Source organism: Pseudochaenichthys georgianus, chromosome 4 (assembly GCF_902827115.2).
Source record: "Pseudochaenichthys georgianus chromosome 4, fPseGeo1.2, whole genome shotgun sequence".
Taxonomy (NCBI): domain Eukaryota; kingdom Metazoa; phylum Chordata; class Actinopteri; order Perciformes; family Channichthyidae; genus Pseudochaenichthys; species Pseudochaenichthys georgianus.
The window spans coordinates 24,344,998-24,371,818 of NC_047506.1; the positions used below are offsets into that span (position 1 = coordinate 24,344,998).

Consider the following 26,821-nt stretch of genomic DNA (forward strand, 5'->3'; position numbering starts at 1 on the left):
AAGAGAGACACTCCGTCACCGTGAATCCCTGTCAGTTTACGACAGGACCCAAGAGATATGAATTTGTGACTCTAAGATCAATGGAGACTTATTAGGAAATGACATTGTATAAAAGATAAAGCATGAACCCAACACTTTCATTGACATAAAGTATGAGTGGGAGAGAAAAATACATCAATAACAGCAATTATAAATCCAAGCATGTTGACAGGTGTCTGCCGTCCACCGTCCTTTAATAATCCTCACGTCATATCAATGAGGGGGATTCACCACATCCATCTTCTTATATAATGCCAAGTGGAATATTACAATAATTAGACATTATTGAGTGTTTTGTATTATTACTTTGAGAGACATTGTTGTAAATGGACACATGTAACAACCGATAAGCCACACACACCACATCAGTCATTGTGTCACATTTTTTTGTTTGCACCACTAAGGTCTTACAGTGGACATTGCTGTACTAATGTAATCATTTCAGTTATTTGGATAAGTAGATGAATACATATCTCACACATTATGATAACCTGATTCAGCAACACAAGTGGGAATAACTCCCACACACCGTGTTATTTAAATTAGGTCAACTCCAGTTGTGCCGTCAGGTAAAACCTACAATTATTCTTGCATGCCTTTGCATTGCTGTATTATTCCACACATATTATGGTTATTTTATCAATGAAAAAAATGCTTTGATAAAATGTTGAATACTGTTACTTTGATCTAATTGGGCGTATTTATTTATTTCTATTCATTTAACTCTTGGAGGGTCTGGGTTGTTTTATAGATCTTTTTGTTATCCTCTCTGTCGAGAGGTAAAAACATCTGCTTACCAGAACTTCTGAAGCTCACTGATTAACCAATTATACCTTGAAAAACTAAGTAACTGTCAACAATGTTTTTACAACAACATGTAAGCAGCATCTGGACTAAAACCACCAGATTCAGAGACAGTTCTATACCACAGGCAATAAGACTGCTAAACTGAACTGTTGAAACAACATCCATAACATTCATCTGCTACTTGGTAATTATTTATAGACTCTTATCGCACTATTTCACTTTTTTAAACTATTTTTCTTTTTGTATTTACAATTTACTTGAACTATATTTTTCTGTGTAGCTATGTTGCACTGTTGGAGAAGCATGTGACCTAAGATTTTCATCGGCATAACTACACTGTAGCTATGTTCATATGACAAAATAAAGAACCTTGAACATTGTGGTTTTACTGGACGGTAATGTGCCCCAATATTTATTTGCCAATGAAAAACCTATAAACAAATAATAGTGTGTAACATTTGGACGAGCAGCTTAGAAGATTTTAAACCATGGACTGAGCCCATCTAGTTGTCCACTTGTATCCTATCGTCATGCTAAGCTAAACTAAGCTAACTGTTTCCTGGCCATTGCTATTCAATGTGCACAGGTTGCAATTTTTTATTAAGTACAATAACTTTCTTTGTCCGATTACTTGGATGACAACGTGTACGCTTCTTAGGATGTTTTATTCATCTGACCTAATGTTTAGTGATCCTTTGATTGGTTAGTTTACCCATATACTGTATTAGTACAGACCTAATGAACTGAACATGGGCAGACATATTGTAAAGGATCAAGCATGCAGTATTATTTTCCCTTATTATTAAAGTTCTGTATGAAGCAGCGAGACTGTCGCTGCTTCTCCTGATAATAGATGACTCCGATGTAGTTGATATTGATTCTCTTGTTTATATCGACTCTAATGGATTACTGTCTGTGACCATAACAGCACAGAAGCACAGACAAACACACAAACATTTATCATCCCACTCTACCTTGTCAAAGTATAGTATCTCGTAGTCGAGGATAATTCCGTTGGGCTGCTCGGGCGGTGGCCATGACAACGAGAAACTGCGACTTGTTGAACTCACTTGGTGCATTATGGGAACTACAGAGGGAGCTGTTAAAAAACACACACACAAGCACACACAATCAATTAGGCAGTTAAACTATTCGCTTACATGCTTTAACCCCATAAATATGGGAATATAGTGTCTAATGTAATGAGATATTGCCAAGGGTTATATACACCCTGCCGAGAAAAATGTTAACGCATCCAGCCTCGTTAAAACAAATTACTGCACTTGTCACTGATGGGGAAGCATGAGTTATGTCTGCAATGCATTTTCACCCATCATTTTAAGAACCAGAAGCTCTTGGCTATAATATATTTTCATGATTTTGCCTCCTGGATCGTTTTACGAGTTGTTTTTCATCACATGTGTACAGTACTTCACTTGAGAGGCTGCACTGAAGAGAGGAAGACGCAAGGATTGATACTACACCAGGTAAAAGTATCAAATTGATGTTCGCTATATTGAGAATGTAAACATCTCCCAAAGTCATCAGGGGATCATAGGCAGCCAAAAAACTCAGTAAATGCTGTGATTCCTCAAACATTGAGTATTTCCTCTGTAGTCATAATTTGAGTGAGCTGTCACCTTAAAAAGACTAATTTCAACTTTGTCAACATTTATATTTTACAGGGTTCGCTGTATGTCGAGTGAGTTCCATGTCCTCAGGCAGGTCCCATGAAATATACTCAAACACGTAGCATAATTTAAACCCCCTGGTGCAATAAACCGGAAAATAAATCTGTTTTTGTCGAGTTCTAAAAGATTTCAGGGATAAGAGAGTTCTGCATCCGGCAGCAGTTACAAATGCGTTCAGAAAGCAGCAAGTGACAATGGATCATGTTTCGATTTGGAATGAGCCTGGGTTGCTGTAGATGAGGTAAATTATGTGTTTTCCATCTGAGCAAAGCGGCTTTTAAATCTAAATTTGGTAGCAGTGGAAATATCACTTGCGTCTGTCTCTATAAAGTATTGATTGAGCTGTAACTCAGCTCACTTTATAGTCTCTGAGAATTACAGTGTCAGACAGAGGGAGCGGGGGGGTAGAGAAGGGAGGACAGGGAGAGGGGATACAGGCAGAGAGAGAACAGAGAGCGAGGGGCAGAGGGAAAGAGGAAAACAGGATGAAGGCTGTGAATATGCAGGAAAGACAGAGAAGAGGCGACAGAGACAGAGATGACAAACTTATAACATGTTTTATGAATAAAAAAAGCTGCAGCTCAATTTCCTTTATCCCCCTAGCCACCCCTCGCATAATCCTCTGTGCCCCAGGGTAGGCTTACACACACAAACACAGATGTTTGCACACAGTTTTCTGAACTCACCCGCCTGATTGGTTGTAATGTTGATTGACAGTTGTTGGGCGGGATAAGGGCTTTTGTTGGATACTCCGTTGACTGCCTGTAGGGTAAAAAGTGTAATGGTCAGCTTATCAATCTTATAGACATTAACCCCCATAGTAACTGTTGCTAGGCCTTTTTTTCATCTAACAACAATTTACAACAGTAGCACATTTTACACTCCCAAGTAATCCCTAAATCAATAGTTCCTTGATTTGAGGTGGAGATACACAAAAGGAGGTTTCTCATTTCTCAGCAGCAACACATTTTACTGTCTGATCTAACAACTAAGGGGCAATTTCACAAAGAATGTATTGTGGTCACTGACAGCACGATAAAGTGTGAATCCTTTGCCAGTGCTATCTTCTCTGTCTCACTGTCCTATTCTCGAAAGATATTGCGCTAACGACACTATAGCCTACATGCCCAAAACGTTTTACTCAGTGCAATTGCAATTTGCAATCAGGGAGATGGAGGAAATAATTCCTTTTTTGCTTTTGTGTCTCTTTTTCTTCTTCTCATGTATTCTCAGAAATGTCACGTAGAAGAGTTGTGTTCATTTTCTTTTTACAACACTTCTTCAAGTTCAACCAGGAAGACCTTCTTTACTTATTCATTCACTATTTCCATGTTACTACTCTCTCTCCTCAATAAGTGATCGGGGGCGTCACTCCCCAGCTTAACCAATCACTTCGCTCTATTCTCACAAGCCTATCATAGCGCTCCGCTAAACCTTTTAAATCTGCTCTTCCCTCTGACAGCTCTCATTCCAGGTGAATCGGCGCAACCCTCCTCCACCCCTCTTCACCTGCCGTCCATCTGAATCCAGGGTCAAGCTAAGCCACTTCTCTTCAGACCGACCCCAGCTATCCATTCACCACCACCAGTGTCTAGACCCCGGGGGATTTCATCGGATCGGTTCTCCCTTCCCGAATGATATTCCTGCACAACGGGGCCTAATCGCCAAAACTCCTTTACATTCATGTGTATTTCTGGCAATAAATATGTACTCTTACATGAAAACTGTCTCTCCTGATTGAACTGTCACTGCATTCCAAAATAAAATGACATTGAGTCCGGCTACAATCCCTGCTAATCTAAACACTGCAAAGTCCAGGCATGATGTACTTTATAGCCTATAAGCGCTTCAGTTACTATCAACGCTCTAAATACGCTATTCATTTCACTGTAATTCCTATGGCTCTAGCTTAGTTTTTTGAACGAGGCTCGTTTGAATACAAAAGGGCAATTTTAAGAAAAATATGTTATCTTAAATAGCAAAGGAACATCTAGGCGCTATTTGCTTGCAACACACTTAGGGGTGAATTTCACCCTTATGCGGGGGCTACACAGTTTGATTTGTTTTCTATTTGTGAAGGTTAAGTGGCCCCAAATGCTGTACAATGCTCAATTGGTTGAAAACGCATGAACTGATATTAAAATTAACTGCTTTAATGTTTCCCGCTGACACATTTTAAAAGGAAAACCTTGTCAATTAATGTTAAATACAATATATCCTTAACTTCTCCGGTGAACATGTAGGAGACATGGAACACATCAGCATTATTATTTTATTTTACTATACAGTAGGCCTAGAAGTATTGTGTTTTAGGAGAATAATAATGAACATCCAGCTATTATTTATGAATACGATAACCCTGTTAGGCTGCTTAGCTTACACACTTGAACAAGCAAGACATTATATTTTCCTGCTTTTGGTGGAACATGTATTTTATTTTTACTTCAGTGTAGAAAGGCTGTAAATGTTTTCATAAAACTGTATCAGTGTCTTTCTCATCTCACCAACACAAAGGCACAATTAAATGGTTCCGAGTGTGTTTAAAGACCACCTAATTATCTGCCACATGTTGTTTGTCGTGAGCTCAGTTAATCATTTTGACGGTCGGAACAATGTCTTTAGTCACAGCAAATCATTAAACCAAGGCGTGGCAATTAGTAATGATAGCTTAATGGCTTACACCAAGCTCTAATTCTATAATGTTGTGTTGTTTCTTTATCATTTCACATTTTATTTTATGTTTTATCTTTCCTTTTACGTCTTCTGTGTGACTGCCTTCAGGAAACACATCATATTATAAAATCAATACTTTCACAATCAGGACAGTGTTTTAGACATTTATTTATACATCATTATATATGTATACGTCCCATCTTTGCAGCCTCAGTATCCTTGAACACCACGGGGAATATCTGGCAGCAATTTGCATATTAAAACATGAGTTGACAACACACTAGTTTAAAAAGTATAATTTTTGTATAGTTTTTATTATAAAGATTTGTTTGAGAAGCATCTTCATATTTTGACCAGTGATCAACTTTGTAAACATGAATGTCTTCAACATTGTGTAACTAGTAGTGTGAACTATTTAAGGAACTATCCACTGATATACTCTTCATCTGTTCTGCAGGCTTGGTATTTGTTTTTTCCAAGGAGTGTTGCAGCTTGAATATCCTTTATTTACAACCGTTACAGAAATTAAATTGCAACCTTGACTTTTAGTGCTATGAAGTATTGTGAATAATTGAGTAATTAGAAATCAATATTGTCAAGATCGACAAAAGAGAAGCAGGGTGATTTTTGAATGGTTTTCTTAACGATTTTTGATACATTTTTTCAAAGGTTCTTGTGATTCATGAGAGCCATTGGTGTCCATTGCAACTGTTTTGAAACCACAGAAAAGGCATGTTAACTTTCAACACATTTAAAGCCTAAAGCTTGTGGTACTCCAAATAAAGATTTCCATTCGAGCCTCAAAAAAGCCCTTCTCTCTGCGCAATGGACCAACCTGAATTTCGAAGGTGTATGATGTGTGGGCCCGCAGCTTGCTGATCTCCACCATTGTTTCCTTTAACCCTTGCTTGCCCGGAATAAATGCCACGCTGTCGTCACACGGCTGACACGCTCGGCGCTCGTTGCTATGGCATCGGCGGCACATGACGTTATACGACAGGTCTTCACGGTGCCCGATATCCCGCGGTGGGTGCCACTCCACCATCACTGATGTCTGGTTGACGACTGAGACCACGTTACGAGGAGCCGAAGGGACACCTAGACACAGATGATTGGATGTTAGGAATTTAAAAAACACACGTGAAGCACGAGTTTCAGAATCTGCCAGATTAACCGTTCCACACCTGGATGCAATCAAACTTCATTATGGTGAGCACTTGAGAAAATAATTTGCATTTTCATTAGGCAGCGTCTACTTATGTCTGACGTATGGATGTTTTTTTATTATCACAGGATGTCTGGTATTTTATAGCAACGCAAGCTGTTGTGAAAGCAGAGAATCACTGCTTGTTTGGTGTTAGCTATTTTTGGTAACGTTTTTGTTGATATATTATTACAGTAACAAAGGACAAATAGTATCACACTGACAGTAAAGGAGATATCTGATAGGACAGGATATTTATGCATTCATATGCTGGAGTATGACTGTCCTGTTATTGTTTCTTTTGTGATGCACGTTTTCTAAAATGTTATAGAAACATTCAAAAAAATGAATTAAGGAAAATGCTGGATTAATTGTTTTGGGCAACCAGTGCCTTTATTGAAGTTGCAGTGGAAAGGAGGAGACAAAAGGGATGACACGCAAAAAAAGTGCATTGGTACCAAGCCCCAGTACATAGGTCACCAACTCTACCAACTCATAAGCTATAATTTAATACAAATTAAAAAAGGTACATCGAACATCCGAACACTCCTTACAACTCTTGTGACAACAGAAAAGTACATCTTCCATCCCATCTTGTGATTTTTATCTTCACCAGATGTTGCCAGCATTATATTCTACATTAAAGTACGGACAGTGAAGCACACTACTGGCATCAAAGTGAAGAATCACATTTTAGCTTTAAGTGAGTGCTCCTTCAAGAAGTTAACCAGGATTCTTGTGTTCACTGAACAGAGAATATGAGGATGATAACTTTACTTCACTGACACTGCAGTACTGCTGCTACAGATGTGGAGAACTTTTCCAACCCTGTCTCTCTCAGTCAGAAGTGACCTAACAGCTCACCGCCAGCCAGATAATCTTTTATTCTGTCACTATTCATTCAGTCACTCAGCTTCAGTCTCTCCTTTCCGTCAGCTCATCTCTTTGATCTGAGCAGACACTCTGGCTTTCAGGGTGTTACAGCGAGTCTTAAACACACAGACAGAGTTTCACAAGGTTAAACCTAGCGGGTTCAATTCTCCTCGACTGTTCGTGCACATCACAAAGACCCACACAGACACAACCGCACGACGTGTGGGAACAAGAAATGAAAGCCATATTCAGCTTTGGCATATGTTACATATCAGTTTCATGAGAAACGTCTGAGATGGCCTGTGGAATAAATATATAATGAATGTGTGTTTGTAATAGACCCACACTGCAGAATCACAGTGCTAACAGAGTGGCAAGTTGAAACAATCAGTAGCATAATTAACAAGCCTGCAGAGAGAGGACCCGCCCACTAACTGTGCATTCATACAATAATCATCACAAATACTCACTTGATCTGAATAGCATTACTATAAAAAAGGCCTTATCATCACATTTTAACTGTTAATTTGTACTGCTGCGAGGAATTATCTGTACTGCAGTCCACCACTTTACTGCACGTCCTCAGACAAGGTTAAACCAATAAAGTGTTCCATAACCACCGTGGAAAAATCCTTTCCGATTTCCCATCTGCAATAAATGATCAGTTGCGACACATGAAATGAGAAAAAGTTTTTAGTGTAAGATCTGAAATGTGTGGGTAATAGTTCACCCTGTTTATTGCCTCTATTGATGTTTTCACGATCACTATTTTACAACAACGATGATTATACCTCTATGGCTTCTATCCCTCTGCATTTGACTTTCTCGTTCAGAGAGGAATATTTAAATCAAACTGAAGCAACTGGACCACTGTTGCTGGAAAATGTTGTTCTCGATATGCCTCTAGTGCAGTTTGTTATTTTTATTTTTTTTGCACTTTTATTGTCATTACACAGTACTATGTAATGAAATGGTTTCTCTGCATTTGACCCATCCTAGTGTTGGCAGCAGAGGGCTGCCATTATGAACGGCACCCGGGGAGCAGTGTAGGGAACGGTGCCTTGGTAGCACTTGGTCTTGCCGGGACTTGAACTGGTGACCTTCCACTTGCCAAACCAAGTCCCTATGGACTTCGCCGCCACCACCACCAACCCAAGGACTGCGGAATAATATATAACGATGATGGGGACTTTCAATACTGATCTGCAGTTTGCATATGAGCCTCCTCTTGGAGTGGAGGACGCCATCATCTTCCTGCTGCACAGAGTACACACACACCTTGAGAAGGCAGGCCGCACTGTGAGAGTCATGTTTTTTGACTTTTCCAGTGCTTTCAATACCATCAGACCTGCCCTGCTCAGCAGTAAGCTACTGGACATGCAGGTGGATGCTCCACTGGTGAGCTGGATAACCAACTATCTCACAGCTCGGCCACAGTACGTGAAGCTACAGAATAACACCTCTGACATTATATTGAGCAGCACGGGCGCTCCTCAGGGCACGGTCCTCTCTCCCTTCCTGTTCACAGTCGATACATCAGACTTCAGACACTGCTCACAGTCCTGCCATCTGCAGACATTCTCAGCCATTGTGGGCTGTATCATCAGAGATCAGGAAGCCGAGTACAGGAGTGTGGTGGACAGTTTTGTGGAGTGGTGGGGTCAGAACCATCTGCAGCTCAACGTCACAAAAACTAAGGAGCTAGTGGTTGACTTCAGGAAGCGGAGTACCGCCCCAAGCCCAATTACCATCGTGGGCATGGATGTGGACATTGTGGACAGCTACAAGTTCCTGGGTGTCCACATAGACAATAAACTGGACTGGAGTAAAAACACTGACGCCCTATAAGAAAGGCCAGAGTCGCCTGTATTTCCTCAGGAGGCTCAGGTCCTTTAACGTCTGCAGCACTATGTTGCAGATGTTTTATGACTCGGTGGTCTCCAGTGTGATCTTCTTTGCTGTAGTGTGTTGGGGCAGCGGGGCGAAGACAGCTGATGCCAACAGACTCAACAAGCTCATCAGGAGAGCAGGCTCTGTCCTGGGAGTGGATCAGGAGTCGTTGGCAGTGGTGTCGGAGGGGAGAATGCTGAGGAAACTTCTCGGCATTCTGGACAACGGGTCTCACCCCCTGCATGCCACGCTGGTTTCCTACCGGAGCACTTTCAGCCACAGACTGAGATCACCGATAACTACCACACAGCGCCACAGGAGGTCTTTCCTCCCAGTGGCAATCAAACTCTTTAACTCTTCACCCCTAAATAAAGGGCACTGAGAACTTCCACACCAACACTATGTGCAATATACATATCAAGATAATTAACATCATTGCAATACACTCACTGCTATATATATAACTATGTGCAATATTATATTATATTAATATTATTAGTATTATTAAAAATGCCATGATAACGTGCAATTACGTAACTGCCACTACGTTTTATTTTTTGCACTACTAACTACTGCTAATAATAATTGCATTGATTGTGTGACCATCTATGTTTCTACGTTTCATGTTGTCTGTGGATGTTTAATTGCTCTTTTTGCTGCACTTTTAGTGTACAGTTTTGCTGCTGTGTTTATTGTGTTTATTGTATTTTGTTACTCTGGCACAACAATTTCCTTCAGGATGAATAAAGTCTTATTTTATCTTATCTCTATAGTATATGAATTTAATTGTCTTTTTCTTGCCAAACAGTCACAATGTCCACCTAATATGAGACCACATGTCTCCGATTCATTGAGTTGTTTACCTTTTTTTGATAAAACTCACGTTCAGAGTCAATTACTTCCTCGTTATCTCTTTGTGAGCATCATATAAGATTACAAAAAAAACAATAAAGTGCTGGGTGACTTGCTCAAAGTCCCCATCATTTGATTTCCCTAATGGGAGTGAGGTGCTGATGATGCAGCAACATTAGATAGCACAGCACATACTGTATGACCAAATGTTAACACCTTTTTGGTCATTTGTTGTTGTTTAGTGTTTCTTTGTTATTAATATATTTGAGACAAGCAGGTGGGAAAACAAGGCTTAAAGCAGGGATTGGACCATTTTTGTCGTCGTAATTCACACTGATGGTTGAATTTGAAGATTGATTGCGGCTGCTGTTAGCACCTTGAGAGCGCAGATATCAGCCACTTCCTGCTGGCTGATATCACAATAGGTATTGCGCTTGTATTTAAGTCAAATGTAAGACCTTTTAAGACCTTTTTTAAGACCCTTTCCATACATTTTAAGACCTCATCGCCACTTCGAATTTTAACCGGTTACATTGGCGACACACTTTACCTCACATTTACTATACACAGTATTGATTGTCCTTCCTCCTTATCTTCCAACCATTTGGACTCAAACTTGCATTTCCCCATAACGATGTTGTTTAACAACCGGCGTAAACGGACCTTCGCGCTATCAAGCAGTGAGCGTGCGATGTCCTGTTCAGATGACGTCAAATCCAACGGGATGCCATAAAGAAACTACACAGAATCACACTACACACCTACGCAATGATTACATTCAGGCACACCTTACAATACAACCTCTTTGGACCATTTATATACTTATTGAAAACAAGCTACAAAATGTAATACCTTGGAAAATGTCGTCTAATACTTTTTAATAGCCTTAATTTTGGCTAAATTTATTTAACAACTTTTAATACTTTTTAAGACCCCGCGGACACCCCGTTATATCACTCTCCCATCAGCTGCGTCAATTTGTCTTTTTTTGCATTTGTTCATGCGGCAAATAATAAATGTTACCGTTTGCACCAAGAACCCAGTAGGCAGAACAAAAGCAGAGAGAAAAACATGTTCAGACCACATGCAGTGAGGAACTCCTCTAATCTTCATGAGAGGAAATTCAAATGTGAATTTGAGTGTTTTTGCAATGTGGCTCATTTGCATGAAAAGGGGTACATTTTCATCAAATGTCTGCATATTACTTTAATATGTGCAAACAGCACAGGAGCACTGAGACTCTATTTGCTTGACAGCGCAGGCAGGGGTCCATTTCACCGTTTGCAGGTGCAGTAACTCACTGCCTTTTTGTCATATTTGATGAGGTTCAGCAATCCTTTTGTGGATTGGAGCAAAGACTGTTTTTGGGTTACCTTTTATATATTCTTCAGGCAAAATGTTGCAAATTCATTCATGAATGTAAGAAAGTAAAATAATGAACTGCCCATGAATGAACCAGAGCTTTTTTCAAGTTGTATCCAGGTCACCCGGACTTGCACAAGCACACACAGTGTACACAGACGTATACACACACAGTTTCACAGTTTGAGACTAGCTTCAGAGACAGTTCAAAATGATTCATGTCTCAACCTACTTACAACATCTCTCAGTGGAAGTCAGGCTGTGTTTTTCCAATTCTGTGCCTTGCCTCGCATAGCAATACAGCCTCTCCAACACACCAAACACATATTCACTTCAATGGAAAGCCTGAGGAGTGTGGCAGAGTTATTACTTACTGTTCCCCAAATCCCCAAAAGACCAAGGGGACATTGCGGCACACTCGCATCTGAATGAGGTGCATGAAATGATGGCTGGAATGATAAATCAAACAATATATTGTCCTTTAATTTAATGAAGAGAAATTGGACCATCAGTGATGTCAACCACTGATGTGTTTTAATATGTTAGCTGGTGGTTACTTCAGTACAAGATTGTCCCAAAGCATAATTACACTCACATTTCTAAGAGATTTACTGAGAATATATTTTTGTTTTTTTGAGTTAGTTTGACAGAAAGAGACTCACTTGTGCACACGTCCTCTGCTTTGTCCATGTCTCCACGGTAATATCCGTTGCGGCATCCACAGAGGGTGGCGGCCTCGATGGTGGAGCGACTGTTGAGTGGACATTGCTGACATAATCCTGCCCCCTGGAACGACTTAAAGGTGCCCTGAGGGCATGCTGAAAAGACAGAGAGAGAGAGAGAGAGAGAGAGAAAACACACATTTAAAAAAGATGAAATGTCAGCCTCTTGAACATGAATCAATGCATCATGTAAGCTCTGGTTGTGCGCCTTTTGTTTGTCCTGATTGTAAGGCATTCGGCAGACTTTGTTTTCCAAAGACGTGGCCCCGGTGGAGTTATTACCGGTAGTGTAAGGTTGATAATTCACAGAAGGGGATTTTCTGAGAATAGCAGAACATCATCCTGTTCAACCAAGATAAACAAAAACATCTTGTGTACGTCTACAGTGACACACTGATTATCCACGGTGTAGATTATAGTTTCATTTCTCGGGTTCGTTTATCTGGGTCACAGTTGTTTCTGCCCAGAAATATTAACCAAGTTATTCTTCGTGACATAAAACACATATCAATTCTTAAAGATCATGTCCCCAGTACATGTACTTTTATTCATCTGGGAACGGCTTGTTCTGATGATACAGTATATGCTTGTTATTCAGCTTTTATATGAACCTGGACTTTCATCATTTGCTGTGCAGTCCACTTGGGTAAGAGGAGCCAAATAATGGAGGTCTGAGTCAGTGTGTCACTGACTGAAGTTAAGGTAATGGCCGTCTCACATCCACAGTGTTAAGGCTGCGTGAAGGCCCTCCCTTTTAGTTCATTTAATGCCAATGCCGCATGTCTTGTTATGTGTCCCTCTGCAGCCTTGAATTTGAGGAAGAAAAGAGCCCATTTCTAAAGCAATTCCACTCCTCTCAGCTGTGTGGTTACCTCCACTGGATCTTGTGCATTTAATACCCATCTGTTACAAAATAACCTCGAGTTTCCAAGGTTTTGAACCACTAAGTTATAACTGTGTGTTTTGCATGTTTCCCTGTTCATTCAGGGGTGATCTTCAGGAAACTTTTTAACAAAAATAACAGTACGGAAAACAGTAAAATAAACATCGTCATCACTACTGGACAGCTTCAAAACTGCCCATTCACATCGCCAGAAAAAAAACACATTCTGGGATGCCACCAATATACGCATCATTCCCTTTTTCCCGCTAGTCTGCAGTCAGTGCGTTTGCTTTTTTTATTTTTCGCAAGCCTTTTCAAAGGAATAAAGCTAAATCTTCCATGGATAAAATGTCACAGACCAGAATCATGACTGCTGTTTTAGTATTGAATGTGCAATTTATATATATATCATATCTGCTCTTTGAACACAATAAGCACAGTATGATAGTGCTGCCGATCAATGACAGTCAGGTCTCTGTTACCTCAAATATGTTTTTGAAACTGGTTGTTTGCTGGGAATATTAATTTAACCTTCATTTCGCTAGGAGGGTCTCTTGAGATCAGAAAAGCTGCTTTTTCGAGCAAGTCCTAGCCAAATGGTTAGCATAGTTTACAAATAATGAACAAAGCTCTCAGAATGCTCGATCTAATTAAAACTCAAGGACAGCTACCAAACTGTTAATCTAATCAGTTATAGGCCTGTTTCTAGTGTAGAGTCATTAAAATGACGTAACCTGTTTCAGGCATTTTGAAACAAGCTCCTGTTACTCACTAAACATTTCGAAGCAGGTTATTGATTGAACTCTTCAAAGCTCCAAATTGTGCAAAAACATCATCACCACAGCTGCACTTCTACTACTGCTGACTGCATGACTGACAGCGGAACAAAAACAAAGTACTTAATCTAGTTTGAATCGGCTAGTTTCATAATTTGTATTCTAGAATGACACTTGCTTTCAATTCACAAGTGCCTTTTTGGTTACAGCAAAACATTCAGAATTAGGACTCAAAGTCAAACAAGAAAGCCTAATGAGAAACACAGAGGTGTCACAAAAGAAATTAGACGGAACAGAAAGCTCTGCGAAAAAACCTGAGTGAAAACCAAATGAGGTTACTTTCTTCAAGCTTTGATTAATCTTTAGCACTTTGTTTTCCTTTCCGCTGCTGTAATGCAAATGCACTTTATCTCTGTGATGCTTGAGATGCTTCAAGAACGTGTTACACAGATTTATGGGGAAGGCAGAGGAGGGGTTGCAGAAGCAGGCTACTGCTAAGTCCATTTAGACTGGAGTCCAAATGATAGCATGGGTTGAGTGAAATAAGTAAATGAGACAAAGTGCTAGCAAGTTAAAAGCATTAGAGTCTCACTTAATCAAATGCTAAAGGTTTTAAGGGTTGGGTAGATTGTGTTCAAAGAGAAAACATGGGGGAAACAAAAAAGCTGATGTTCAAACACTCAAGAAAAAAGACAAAATAAATGAATTAGAGGAGAATGAAACTGCTGTTTTTATTTCTCCCTCTCAGTATCACTATTTCTGCAGTATTGCTCTATTGTGTTCACTCTCCTGAAATGTTAGTTATTTCTTGGTTTTTGCTGATGCATTTGTTCTAGCATGATCTATGGTGGAGGATGCTTTTCGTTGCCTCTGTGTTTTACTGCAGATTACATTGTGCATGAACCACAGAGCTTGAAGAAACTACTCGGATCTCAGGTATGAAGTACACTTCATCTCATACAGCGGGACTTGATCAAGCTTGTAATAAATTAACATCTTTACACATCGCTGGCCCCAAATGATAGCGTGGTGTAACCATTTCATCACTTTGAGAACTACAGATCTGCTCTCAGTAGAGTGCAGATGCTTGCAGTTGCTTTAAAGGTGGGGTAGGTAAGTTTGGAGAAACCAGCTCGAGTGCGCTAGAATTTGAAAATGCACAGCCGGAAAAAATCTGCCACTTCCTTACAGAGCCCCTCCTCCAACACACACGAACGCGCACATGACCAATGAGGGCACGAGATAAGTTTGTGCACAGATGGAAGGCTGACAGGCAGGTAGACCATCCAGTTACTTTAGCCGGGCCGGCTCAGATGATTGGTCGTGCTTTTTACAGTACTACGGCTTCCACAGATGATATTTTGTATGGATTTTTTGTCAAAGCACTAAAGATATTCATTGCTATCAGGATGTTAAGAGCATTCCATGGAAAAAAAAGTGTATCTCGAGCCGGTTTCTCAAACTTACCTACCCCACCTTTAATGTTGGATTGAACAAATGTAGATGTTTTTTTGTCAACCAGGAATTTCCCGCCAGAGCTGAGCCGACCCGACCGTCTATACTTGTTGCCTTGTGTTGACCTTATAAACTCTGATTGACTGAGAACCCTTGGAGGCCAGGCTGTGTTCATGTTGTCAAAAAGTAGAGGTTAAAACATTATCTCACTTCTTAATTTACTGTGATTTGACAGTTCTTCTTAATTATAAATAATATGTATCCTAAGTGTATCCATCCCCCGATTCTCAGAGACGTACATACCTAGATGCATAGAATGAGAGCACATTTAGTTTAAATTTGAGGCTGACTAGTTCAGCTGGTGATTGGCTGTGTAAAGACAGAGAAAGCTTGTGCACACATTCTAAAAACAACAGACAAAGCAGCCAAAATTCATATACAATAACATCAGCCCAAAAACAGAATAATAAGAGTCAATATTGAACTTCAACTCTTAGTGGCCAGAACAAAGACTCCAAATAAATGATTTGTAAAAGCAACTGTTTGCTAACTCAAGTTCGCCCTCACAACTGATGATTGGTCAGTGCTTTGCCAATCGTTTGTTAGCCAATTAAATTATTTATTTCTGTTTCTATGAGTAAAGAGCAGTTGGGCCAACCTGTACAGTAGATTAAGGTGTTAAGACGCCGACCATGACTATGCATCATCCCAGTTTAGAGTCTGCAAAGGCAACACCAAATGCGACAATGTAATACTGGATGACCAGTACTCCCATCCGGAAAGCAGGTTTAAAGCTTTCAAACCTGTTGCAAAGTATGTATATTACTGGAAACGGTTTATCCATTATTCCTTCTCCAATATCCTAATACTCAGCTAGTTCGTAAATGTTTACCTCAATCTCCATTTTTATCAGAAATGCAAATTCTCCTTTTGCTCTATATGTCCATGTTACTTTACATGTATGTTAGTTTCTTTATATTGAGACATTCTTTGAAGTTATCCATCAATTACGTGCCTTGTGTGTGTGTGTGTGTGTGTGTGTGTGTGTGTGTGTGCGCGCGCACGTACGTACTGCGCCGCCCGCCGGTCGATGTAAGTCGTGAGAAGCCAGTTGTTCTGGCTCGGCTCAAACACGTTGATGGTGTTGAGGTTCTCATCATAGCCGCTCACCTCCTCCCACTGGTGTGTGTGTGTGTGTGTGTGTGTGTGTGTGTGTGTGTGTGTGTGTGTGTGTGTGTGTGTGTGTGTGTGTGTGTGTGTTGAATAGGCAGACAGACATCTGGCTTGTCAAGGTCATTTATTCAACAACCTTGCTCATACATGTGGAGCGTGTCACCATGGCAACAAGTCTTTCCAGTTCTCACCCCGCTCTCTCCATATCTTCACGCAAACACAGAGTAGCATTTGTTTTGTGTCACTAAATTCAAACGCACACCAATGATCAGAAGTGGACGTCACTATTGGTTTATTGACTATGGTTTTGGTTTAAGCCGTCAGCATCTTGTGTTTTTTTGGAACCAGAAGTAATTCAACAAGGAGGGGCAAAGTTCAACTGAGCACTGAACAAGACATTATTAGGCCAACAAACTGTTCCACTGAACTTTCATGAACTGAGAACCGTATTGAAAGGGCTAGAATTGTGAGGCTAAAATCATAAACTTTAGGAAATCTTTGCTTTTCCTAGGGAAGTCGGGTCATTTTCTCATAGACTTCTATAAAAGTCAGACTTAACTTAAATTATTTATGTATATATTTAAGAGAATACAAGTTTAAGGCACTTCCTCATTGGCTTTCTTTTTGCAGAGCCAGAGGTTGTACAAATGTATTTGCTGTGATTCAATTAGATATTAATAGCAAATGTTGGGTCGAGAGAAGAACCAGCACCTTACCGTGGTAGAGAGGTTTGTGTGCCCTGATGAACCTGGGGGCTGTGTTGTCTGGAACCTTGTGTTCCTGGTAGGGTCTCCCATGGCAAATTGGTCTCAGGCAAGGGGCCAGACTAAGATTGGTTCAAAAGACCTCATGAAAGACGACACAGGAAGTGAGGATACCCGGCCCGGAGGAAGCCCGGGTCCCCTTCTGGAGCCAGGCCCAGAAGGAGGACTCGTCGGCGAGCGTCTGGTGGCCGGGCTTGCCACGGAGCCCGGCCGGGCCCAGCCCGAAAAGGCAACGTGGGCAACACCTCCGCTTCTCCGTCCCGCGGGCCCACCACCTACGGGAAACATCGATGGGGTCGGGTGCGCTGCCAGAAGGGTGGCAGTGAAAGCGGAGGGTCTCGACGGACCAGACCCGGGCGACAGAAGCTGGCTTTGGGGACGTGGAACGTCACCTCTCTGGGGGGGAAGGAGCCGGAGCTTGTGCGGGAGGTGGAGCGGTACCAGTTGGATCTGGTTGGGCTCACCTCTACGCACAGCGTCGGCTCTGGAACCTTACTTCTGGATAGGGGTTGGACTCTATTCTTCTCCGGAGTTGCTCAAGGTGTGAGGCGCCGGGCGGGTGTGGGGATACTCACAAGTCCCCGGTTAGGTGCTTCGTTGTTGGAGTTTACCCCAGTGGACGAGAGGGTCGCCTCCCTACGCCTGCGGGTTATGGGGGGGAAAACTCTGACTGTTGTGTGTGCTTATGCACCCAACAGCAGTTCAGAGTATTCGGCCTTCTTGGAGACCCTGGAAAGAGTCCTGTATGGGGCTCCTGAAGGGGACTCCTTAGTCTTGCTGGGAGACTTCAACGCACATGTGGGCAATGATGGAGACACTTGGAGGGGCGTTATTGGGAGGAACGGCCCCCCTGATCTGAACCGGAGTGGTGGTTTGTTACTGGACTTCTGTGCTAGTCATGGATTGGCCATAACAAACACCATGTTCGAACATAAGGATGCTCATAAGTGTACGTGGTACCAGAGCACCCTAGGCAGAAGGTCCATGATCGATTTCGTTATCGTATCATCGGACCTGAGGCCGTATGTTTTGGACACTCGGGTAAAGAGAGGGGCGGAGTTGTCAACTGATCACCATCTGGTGGTGAGTTGGGTCGAGTGGCGGGGGAAGCCTCTGGATAGACCTGGTAAGCCCAAACGTGTAGTTCGGGTGAACTGGGAACGTCTGGAGGAGGCCCAAGTTCAGGAGGCCTTCAACTCACACCTCCGGCGGAGCTTTTCGGGCATTCCTGTGGAGGTTGGGGACATTGAACCAGAGTGGTCGGTGTTCAAAGCCTCTATTGCCGAAGCCGCGGTGGGGAGCTGTGGTCTCAAGGTCCTAGGTACCTCAAGGGGCGGTAACCCTCGAACCTCCTGGTGGACACCGGTGGTCAGGGAAGCCGTCCGACTGAAGAAGGAGGCCTTCAGGGATTTGTTATCCCGGGGGACTCCCGAGGCAGTTGCAAGGTACCGACAGGCCTGAAGGGCAGCAGCCTCATCCGTGGCCGAGGCAAAGCAGCGGGTGTGGGAGAAGTTTGGAGAAGACATGGAGAAGGACTTTCGGGCGGCACCAAAGTTGTTCTGGAAAACTGTCCGACACCTCAGGAGGGGGAAGCAGGGAACCATCCAAGCTGTATACAGTAAGGATGGGACGTTGTTGACCTCAACTGATGGAGTGTTGGGGCGTTGGAAGGAACACTTTGAGGAACTCCTGAACCCGACAACTCCGCCCTCTATGTTAGAGGCAGAGCTGGAGTATGACGGGGGATCAACACCAATCTCCCGGTGGGAGGTCACTGAGGTCGTTAAACAACTCCACAGTGGCAAAGCTCCGGGGGTGGATGAGATCCGCCCGGAAATGCTGAAGGCTCTGGGTGTTGAGGGACTGTCATGGTTGACACGTCTCATCAACGTTGCGTGGAAGTCGGAAACAGTACCGAAGGAGTGGCAGACCGGGGTGGTGGTCCCCCTTTTCAAAAAGGGGGATCAGAGGGTGTGTGCCAATTACAGAGGCATCACACTACTCAGCCTCCCCGGGAAAGTTTACTCCAAGGTACTTGAAAGGAGGGTCAGGCCGATTGTCGAACCTCAGATTGAGGAGGAACAATGCGGATTCCGTCCTGGTCGTGGAACGACGGATCAGCTTTTTACTCTCGCAAGGATCCCGGAGGGGGCCTGGGAGTACGCTTATCCGGTCTACATGTGTTTTGTAGACTTGGAGAAGGCGTATGACCGGGTTCCCAGGGAGGTACTGTGGGAGGTGCTGTGGGAGTATGGGGTGAGGGGGTCTCTACTCAGGGCCATCCAATCTCTGTACTCCCAAAGCGAGAGCTGTGTCCGGGTCCTCGGCAGTAAGTCGGACCCATTTCCGGTGAGGGTCGGCCTCCGCCAGGGCTGCGCTTTGTCACCAATCCTGTTTGTAATATACATGGATCGGATTTCGAGGCGTAGTCGTGGGGGGGGGGGTCTGCAGTTCGGTGGAGTAAGGATTGCACCACTGCTTTTTGCAGATGATGTGGTTCTGATGGCTTCATCGGTCTGCGACCTTCAGCACTCACTGGATCGGTTCGCAACCGAGTGTGAAGCGGCTGGGATGAGGATCAGCACCTCCAAATCTGAGGCCATGGTTCTCAGCAGGAAACCGATGGACTGTCCACTCCAAGTAGGGAATGAGTCCTTACCCCAAGTGAAGGAGTTCAAGTATCTCGGGGTCTTGTTCTCGAGTGAGGGAACAATGGAGCGTGAGATGGGCCGGAGAATCGGAGCGGTACTGCAGTCGCTTTACCGCACCGTTGTGACGAAAAGGGAGCTGAGTCAGAAGGCAAAGCTCTCTGTCTACCGGGCCATTTTCGTTCCTACCCTCACCTATGGTCATGAAGGATGGGTCATGACCGAAAGAACGAGATCGCGGATACAAGCGGCCGAGATGGGTTTCCTCCGCCGGGTGGCTGGTGTCTCCCTTAGAGATAAGGTGAGAAGTTCGGTCATCAGGGAGGGACTCGGAGTTGAGCCGCTCCTCCTTCGCGTCGAAAGAAGCCAGTTGAGGTGGTTCGGGCACCTAGTTAGGATGCCACCTGGGCGCCTCCCTAGGGAGGTGTTCCAGGCACGTCCAGCTGGGAAGAGACCAAGGGGTAGACCTAGGACCAGGTGGAGGGATTATATCTCTTCGCTGGCCTGGGAGCGCCTTGGGATCCCCCAGTCAGAGCTGGTTGATGTCGCCAGGGAAAAGAAAGTTTGGGGCTCTCTGCTGGAACTGCTACCCCCGCGACCCGACCACGGATAAGCGGGAGAAGATGGATGGATGGATGGGTCGAGAGAAAGGCGAAAATGAAAATGCTTTTGAGTATGAACTGATGCACCTCAGAGGGCAGAAAAGATTATTCCCTCCGTTTCTCTGTTTAATGCCAGCTGTGTGGAGTCACACAGCAACCAAACAACTCTAAGGGCTGTGTCAGCGCCACAGCAGGAGTACTTTGAGTGTATTCAATGGCAGTGCTGACATTTGTAGTGTGGTGCATTTGAAGTAAGGGTCTATTTGAATATTTTACCCCCCCTACACACGCACAGAAACAAACACACTTTGAGTGCTTTGATGTTGGGCCAGTTCTCATTCATAACACTCCGTTCGATGTCTCACTATGGGATGCGCCTCATCGCGGAGCAAACAGAAGCATCAATCTCATTACGCCAATCCTGGCTGGTGATCTTGACGTCAGCTTCAGGGGAAATCACCCCCTATAAGTAGCTTGCGCCACAACGCATGCGTCATTCAAACACCTCTTCTCGCTTCAGAGCACATCTCTACAGTAGCTTCACTGTCCACAGACTGAACCCAAATACCCATTTCGGTCGACGGGCGCTCGCCGGCTACTCCTTCTGCTTCGCAGGAAGACGGTAGTACTAACGCTGTTAGTATTTAAAATCGACCTCGCCCTTCTCGTACCCGAGAAAGTAAGGTAGGTCCGATTTGTTTAAGCTAGCAGCACACCTGTTGCTAGCTCGCTCCCTCTCTACCGACACCACGGTAGCGAGGAAGTTTTCTCTTTTCTCTTCTCCACGGAGGAAGAAAGGATTTAAAGAGCATACTGCCACACCAGTCAGTATTCTCCGGGAATAAAAGACCCACACCGTCCTTTTCTCCGGATTAAGGACAAGGTGGTTTTATCTTTTCTCCCATCTTACCTGTCGAGAGCGGGCCCTCTCCACGCCACGAGGCGACCAAGATGGACGCCCCTCTCCCTCACACCAGAGGAGTCAGGGACTCGGTGGCTCGACTCTGCGGCTGCGGGTTGAAGATCTCGGGCACAGACACACACCAGGTCTGTTCGTCCTGCCTCGGGCTGGAACACGCCGAGGCGCTATCGACAACCCCGGCTCATGCGGACATTGCGTCCGCTTCACTGTTAAGAGCCTCCGCTGACGGTTAGCTCGACAAGCTAGCCTGTCGGAACAGGACCCCCCCATGTCCACGGACCCGCCGACCGGCAGTCAGGATACGGGGGCGTCCGCCACAGGGAGTGAGCCCCTCTCCGTGTCGGTCTGGGGCTCACTATCTGCTATGGCTATAGAACCGGAATCCCGCGCCCTGGCAGGCCGGGACCCGGTGACGGCAAGACACGCGGGAACGTTTTCCCGCGCTCCACCAAGCTGGGGCTCCCGGTTAGACCTCACCATGGTCTCACCCGCGGAGGATGTCCTCGGGCCTGACTACGAGGAGGACGAAGAGGAGGACGAAGAGGAGGACGCCCTGGCGTTCCTCCTGTCCGAATCGGATGAACAGGAAGAGGACACCTTCATGTCACCAGCTCAGGCTGCAAAGCCTGAGGCAAGTGCTGCTCTCCCGGGCGATAGCACATCAGCTTCGCCCGGTCTGAGCATGGACCTGCAGGCCGTGTGTAAACGTGCTGCGGTCAGACTCAACGTCCCGTGGCCCGAAATGGCCAAGAAGACCTCCGGGTCCCGCTACGAGGGAAAACATCTTCCCCAAGCAGCGGGGAAAAAGAGACAACTCCTTCCAGTCTTCCCGGAGATGTTGGATGAGGTGTCGGTCTCGTGGAGAGAACGGCCCTTCAGCAACAAGGTCCCAATCCAGGGTGCCTCCTCCCTAGACTGTGACGGAATGGAGAAGCTCGGCCTGCTCTGCATGCCGCCCATGGAACCGCTGGTAACGGCTCACCTTCTACCAAAGGTGGGCCCGTCACCAAGCAGGAACCCCACGCTGCCAGCAAAGTCGGACCGTTTTCAGTCAGCAATGACTGAAAAGGCCTACAAAGCGGCAGCGTTGTCCGCCAGGGCCCTGAACGTGTCCTCGCTGTTAACCGCCTACCAAGCGGAGCTCTGCGAGGACCTGTCGGGTAACCCGGGGGCAGCCACTCTGGACAAGATGGCAACGGTCACGGACATTTGTCTCCGTGTCCAACGCTGCGCCGTCCAGGCCACGGGCAAAGCAATTGGGATCATGGTGGTGCAGGAAAGAGCGAGATGGCTCAACCTCACCACTCTCCCAGACCGGGAAAAGGAGGATGTGCTGGATATGCCCATCGTTCCTGAGGGAATCTTCGGCTCTGCTCTCGCCTCCATGCAAAGGAGGTGTGAGACGAAGAAGAGGGAGGACGAGGCACTCCACCTCTGCCTCCCTCGTAGGGTCCAGCCGCTGCTCTTGCAGCAGCAGTCCTCTGCCCAGGCTGCCTCGAACTCTGCTCGGTTTAGAACACCGAAGACGCAGAGGTCGCAGCTCAACCCGAGTCCCCAGCCCAGGCTGGAGACAAGGGCAGGCTGGCCTAGAAACTCTCCGGTTCCGGCTGCAGCTCAGGCTCAGCCAACCCAGAATTTCGGCCAGCAGTCGAGGAAGAAGAAGCGAGCGGCGTGACAGCCCCTCCTTCTCCCCTCCGTGAATGTGTTCCCGCCGCCGAGAGAGATGCCTAAACACCATCCTCAAGTCTGCACAAACACATGTCACACATTGGTTGATCATTCTGTCATAAAACATTTGCAGCTGACGCATCCAGGCTTCAGGCCGAGGGCGCAGCTCAAAAAAATGATGAATAAAAAATCAATAAAGCCAATAAACAGCCCGCCAATTGTTCCCCTTCTGAGAGCAGCTACGGCATCTCTCAAAAGGCGGATTGTTGACGGGTCTGTGAAGGCACCACCGCCACGCGCATGCGCAATGCCGGTTGGGGCTTTAAGGACACCACCGCCACGCGCATGCGCAGTGTCGGTGGGTATTGTTGATAAGGGGCACCACTGTGTTCAGACACTAGAGGGCCCCATAACACAACAAATAGAGACTCAGAGAGGAGGAGATGTGACATCCTCACTGGCTTTAAGGAGCACGCAGTGGAAGATGCTCACATCATCCGCTTGGGTTTTCAAGACAGTAACACAGGGCTACAGACTCCAGTTTGCTGTCACCCCCCCTCGCTTCTCGGGCATTCTGCACTCGCAGGCCCGAGGAGAGTCAGCCCATATTCTGGAGAGAGAGATTCTCTCGCTCCTAGAAAAGAGGGCTATATCTATTGTACCCGCCGAGCAGAGTCAGGGCGGCTTCTATTCCAAGTACTTCCTCGTTCCCAAACGGAGAGGGAACGGAATTCGGCCAATACTTGATCTAAGGGCTCTGAACAAATATCTTAAAAAATATAAGTTCAGAATGCTCACTCACACATCTCTGCTGCGGCTCGTGTGAAAAGATGACTGGTTTACATCAGTCGACCTGAAAGATACGTATTTTCACATCCCAGTATATTATCCACACAGGAAATATCTGAGGTTCGCATTTCAGGGGATCTGTTATGAATACAGAGTACCCCCCTTCGTTCTGTCTCAGTCCAAGGGTGTTTGTACGGTGTACGGAAGCCGTTGAGACAACAGGGCATTCGCCTGGCGACCTACCTGGACGACTGGCTGCTTCTCGCACAGTCGGAGCAGGAGGCTGTTACGCAGACAAATGTCCTCGTTAAGCACCTGCTCAACCTGGGTTTCATAATAAACACAGAGAAGAGCATGCTGTGCCCCGCGCAGACTATACTCTTCCTGGGTTTACGCCTGAACTCGGTGCCCTTTACAGCCCGACTGTCAGCGGAAAGAGTGAAAGCTTTCAGAGCTTGTCTCGCTCAATTCCAGCTGCGCAAACATGTTCTTTTCAGATCATGCTTGCGATTGCTGGGGCTCATGGCGTCAGCCATCCTGGTCCTACGACTGGGACGCTTACACATGAGGGAGTTTCAGCGCTGGGTGGCCGCCCTAAAACTAAACCGAGAGTGACGGTTACTGTGAGATGCGTAAGGGCACTGCGCCACTGGCTGCACCCGACTTTTCTAGTACGAGGTGTGCCTATGGGTGCTGTCCTTTCACGGAAAGTGGTCACCACGGACGCATGTCTGACAGGTTGGGGAGGTATTTATGAAGGTCGCCCGGTGAGGGGTCTCTGGAGCAGAGACCTCCAGCGGGCGTACATTAATTACCTGGAGCTTTTAGCGGTGTTTCTCACCCTAATACGCTTTCTGCCTTTCCTCAGGGGACATCATGTCCTCGTGAGGACAGACAATACGACCACAATATCGTATATTAACCGCCAAGGGGGTTTGCGTTCTCTACAGTTACACACACTGGCGCGCAAACTGATCTTATGGAGCGGTAGACGTCTCCTCTCTCTGAGAGCGACGCACGTACCGGGAGTGATGAACCTCGGGGCAGATCTGCTGTCCAGAGGTGCACCACTTTATGTAGACTGGACTCTACATCCAAGGATTGTGAGCCAGCTGTGGGTGCGTTACGGCAGAGCCGCGGTGGATCTGTTCGCATCAAAAGACAACGCTCAGTGTCAGCTGTTCTTTTCGATGTGCGATCTAAATGCACCGTTAGGCGTGGATGCACTCGCGCACAATTGGCCCCCGGGCCTTCTGTACGCGTTCCCACCCCTGGCTCTGATACCTCCAACTCTGGCCAGAGTGAGAGAGCAACGCCACACACTTATTCTGATAGCTCCACACTGGCCAGCTATGTACTGGCTAGCGGAGATATATCAGCTGCTGTGCGGGCAGCCTTGGCAGCTCCCACTACGCAGGGACATACTGTCCCAAGCGGGGGGGGGGGGGGGCGATCTTTCACCCATACCCAGAGCGCTTGGCTCTATGGGCCTGGCCCGTGAGCGGTACCATGATCGGGGGTGCTTTGTCATAATGACCAAGCCCCCTGTGTCCTGGGCTATCCCTTACAAGGGCAAGCCTATTACTAAGCAACGGCTCTCCCACTGTTGTGTGGAAGCAATTGCTGTGGGGCCCATACAAGTCAGAGCTCGCAGGCACCCTCGGGTTCGCGAGTTTTCTCTTGACTCAGGGTCTGGCGGCATCCTGGGCTCTGTCCAGGATGTCTCCCTTTCAAGACATTGGTGCAAGCGGCGAGCTGGTACTCGCTGCTCACTTGTGTCCGCCTTTTAACAGTCTGGACGTTCTACTCCCAGGTTGACTCAAGCAGTGCTGGGCACCTGGTTGAGTCGGAGTCCTACCTGTTAAAATTCTGATCGGTTGGCGATTTTCGAGATAAGCTCGTCTGGCAATACGGGAGCTACAATATCCCATAGTGAGACATCGAACGGAGTATTATGAATGAGAACTATAGGTTACTTACGTAACCCCAGTTCTCAGAGTAACATGAAGTGAGATGTCTCACCAGACGGTCCTCCTTGCTATGGTGAAGCGAGAAGAGGTGCTTATTTTGAATGACGCATGCGTCGTGGCGCAAGCTACTTATAGGGGGTGATTTCCCCTGACGCTGACGTCAAGATCACCAGCCAATCAGGATTGGCGTAATGAGATTGATGCTTCCGTTTGCTCCGCGATGAGGCGCATCCCATAGTGAGACATCTCACTTCATGTTACTCTGAAGACTGGGGTTACGTAAGTAACCTATAGTTTTGCCAGATGGTAAATATGCTGGTTTGGTGCAAAATAAATACAATCTTTGTGGCCTAACACACACACATGCACACACACAAATATGCAAAATACCACCATCTGTTCTAATAGTGAGTCCAGTTTCCTGCCAAGTTGTTATCAACTAATGGGCAGAAGTGCACACCAAAAAGATGCCAGCTCGGTGAAGACAGTTGACAGAGGCTCTGGCCCGCAACATCTTAAATCACAGTTTAAGAACAAAAGTCTTGAAAAAAACTCATGTGGAAGGTACATGCCTACAGAAACTGTCAATTCACGACAAATCAGTCAGTTAGACTTTTTAGTACAGCTGAGCAATTTAAACCTTATCGAAACACTAACCGCAATGGACATTTTGTTGTTAATGACATTTTAACTCTATATTAAAATATTAATATATGTTACATTGCTTGACGACAAAACCCAGCTCCAACACAGAAATAATGCTGTTTCTAATCAATCATATGGCAGTGTTCAAGCAGCGCACTTCTCAAAGTACAGTAGGTACAGAGGGACTGGTAAAAAACAACACTTTCTTTTCATTTATATTGGCATAAATAATCAATTTATCACATGATATGAAAATCGTTATTGTGATAAAAGGTGTTGCAATATGTAATTAAGAGTTTTGTTTTTCAAGGGCAACAATAATAAGATCAGTATCTTTCAGACCAAAAGAGTCGTAAGACTTTATACTTCCACATTTCACAGTAATTCTTTCCGCAGTGCAGTCATCATCACTG

At 45.2% G+C, this 26,821-nt stretch overlaps 1 protein-coding gene across 1 annotated transcript in view; it reads right to left on the reverse strand.

The window, feature by feature from the left end:
* The window catches only part of LOC117445655 (ephrin type-B receptor 1-like), a 115,708-nt gene that overhangs the window by 50,600 nt on the left and 38,287 nt on the right, over positions 1-26,821 (reverse strand). Inside the window, exons 6-9 of the mRNA XM_034081430.2 lie at positions 12,054-12,209; positions 6,046-6,308; positions 3,224-3,299; positions 1,821-1,945 (exon numbers count right to left, since the gene is read on the reverse strand). Coding sequence (XP_033937321.1) covers positions 1,821-1,945; positions 3,224-3,299; positions 6,046-6,308; positions 12,054-12,209 — 620 coding nt within the window. The remainder of the gene's footprint in view (positions 1-1,820; positions 1,946-3,223; positions 3,300-6,045; positions 6,309-12,053; positions 12,210-26,821) is intronic.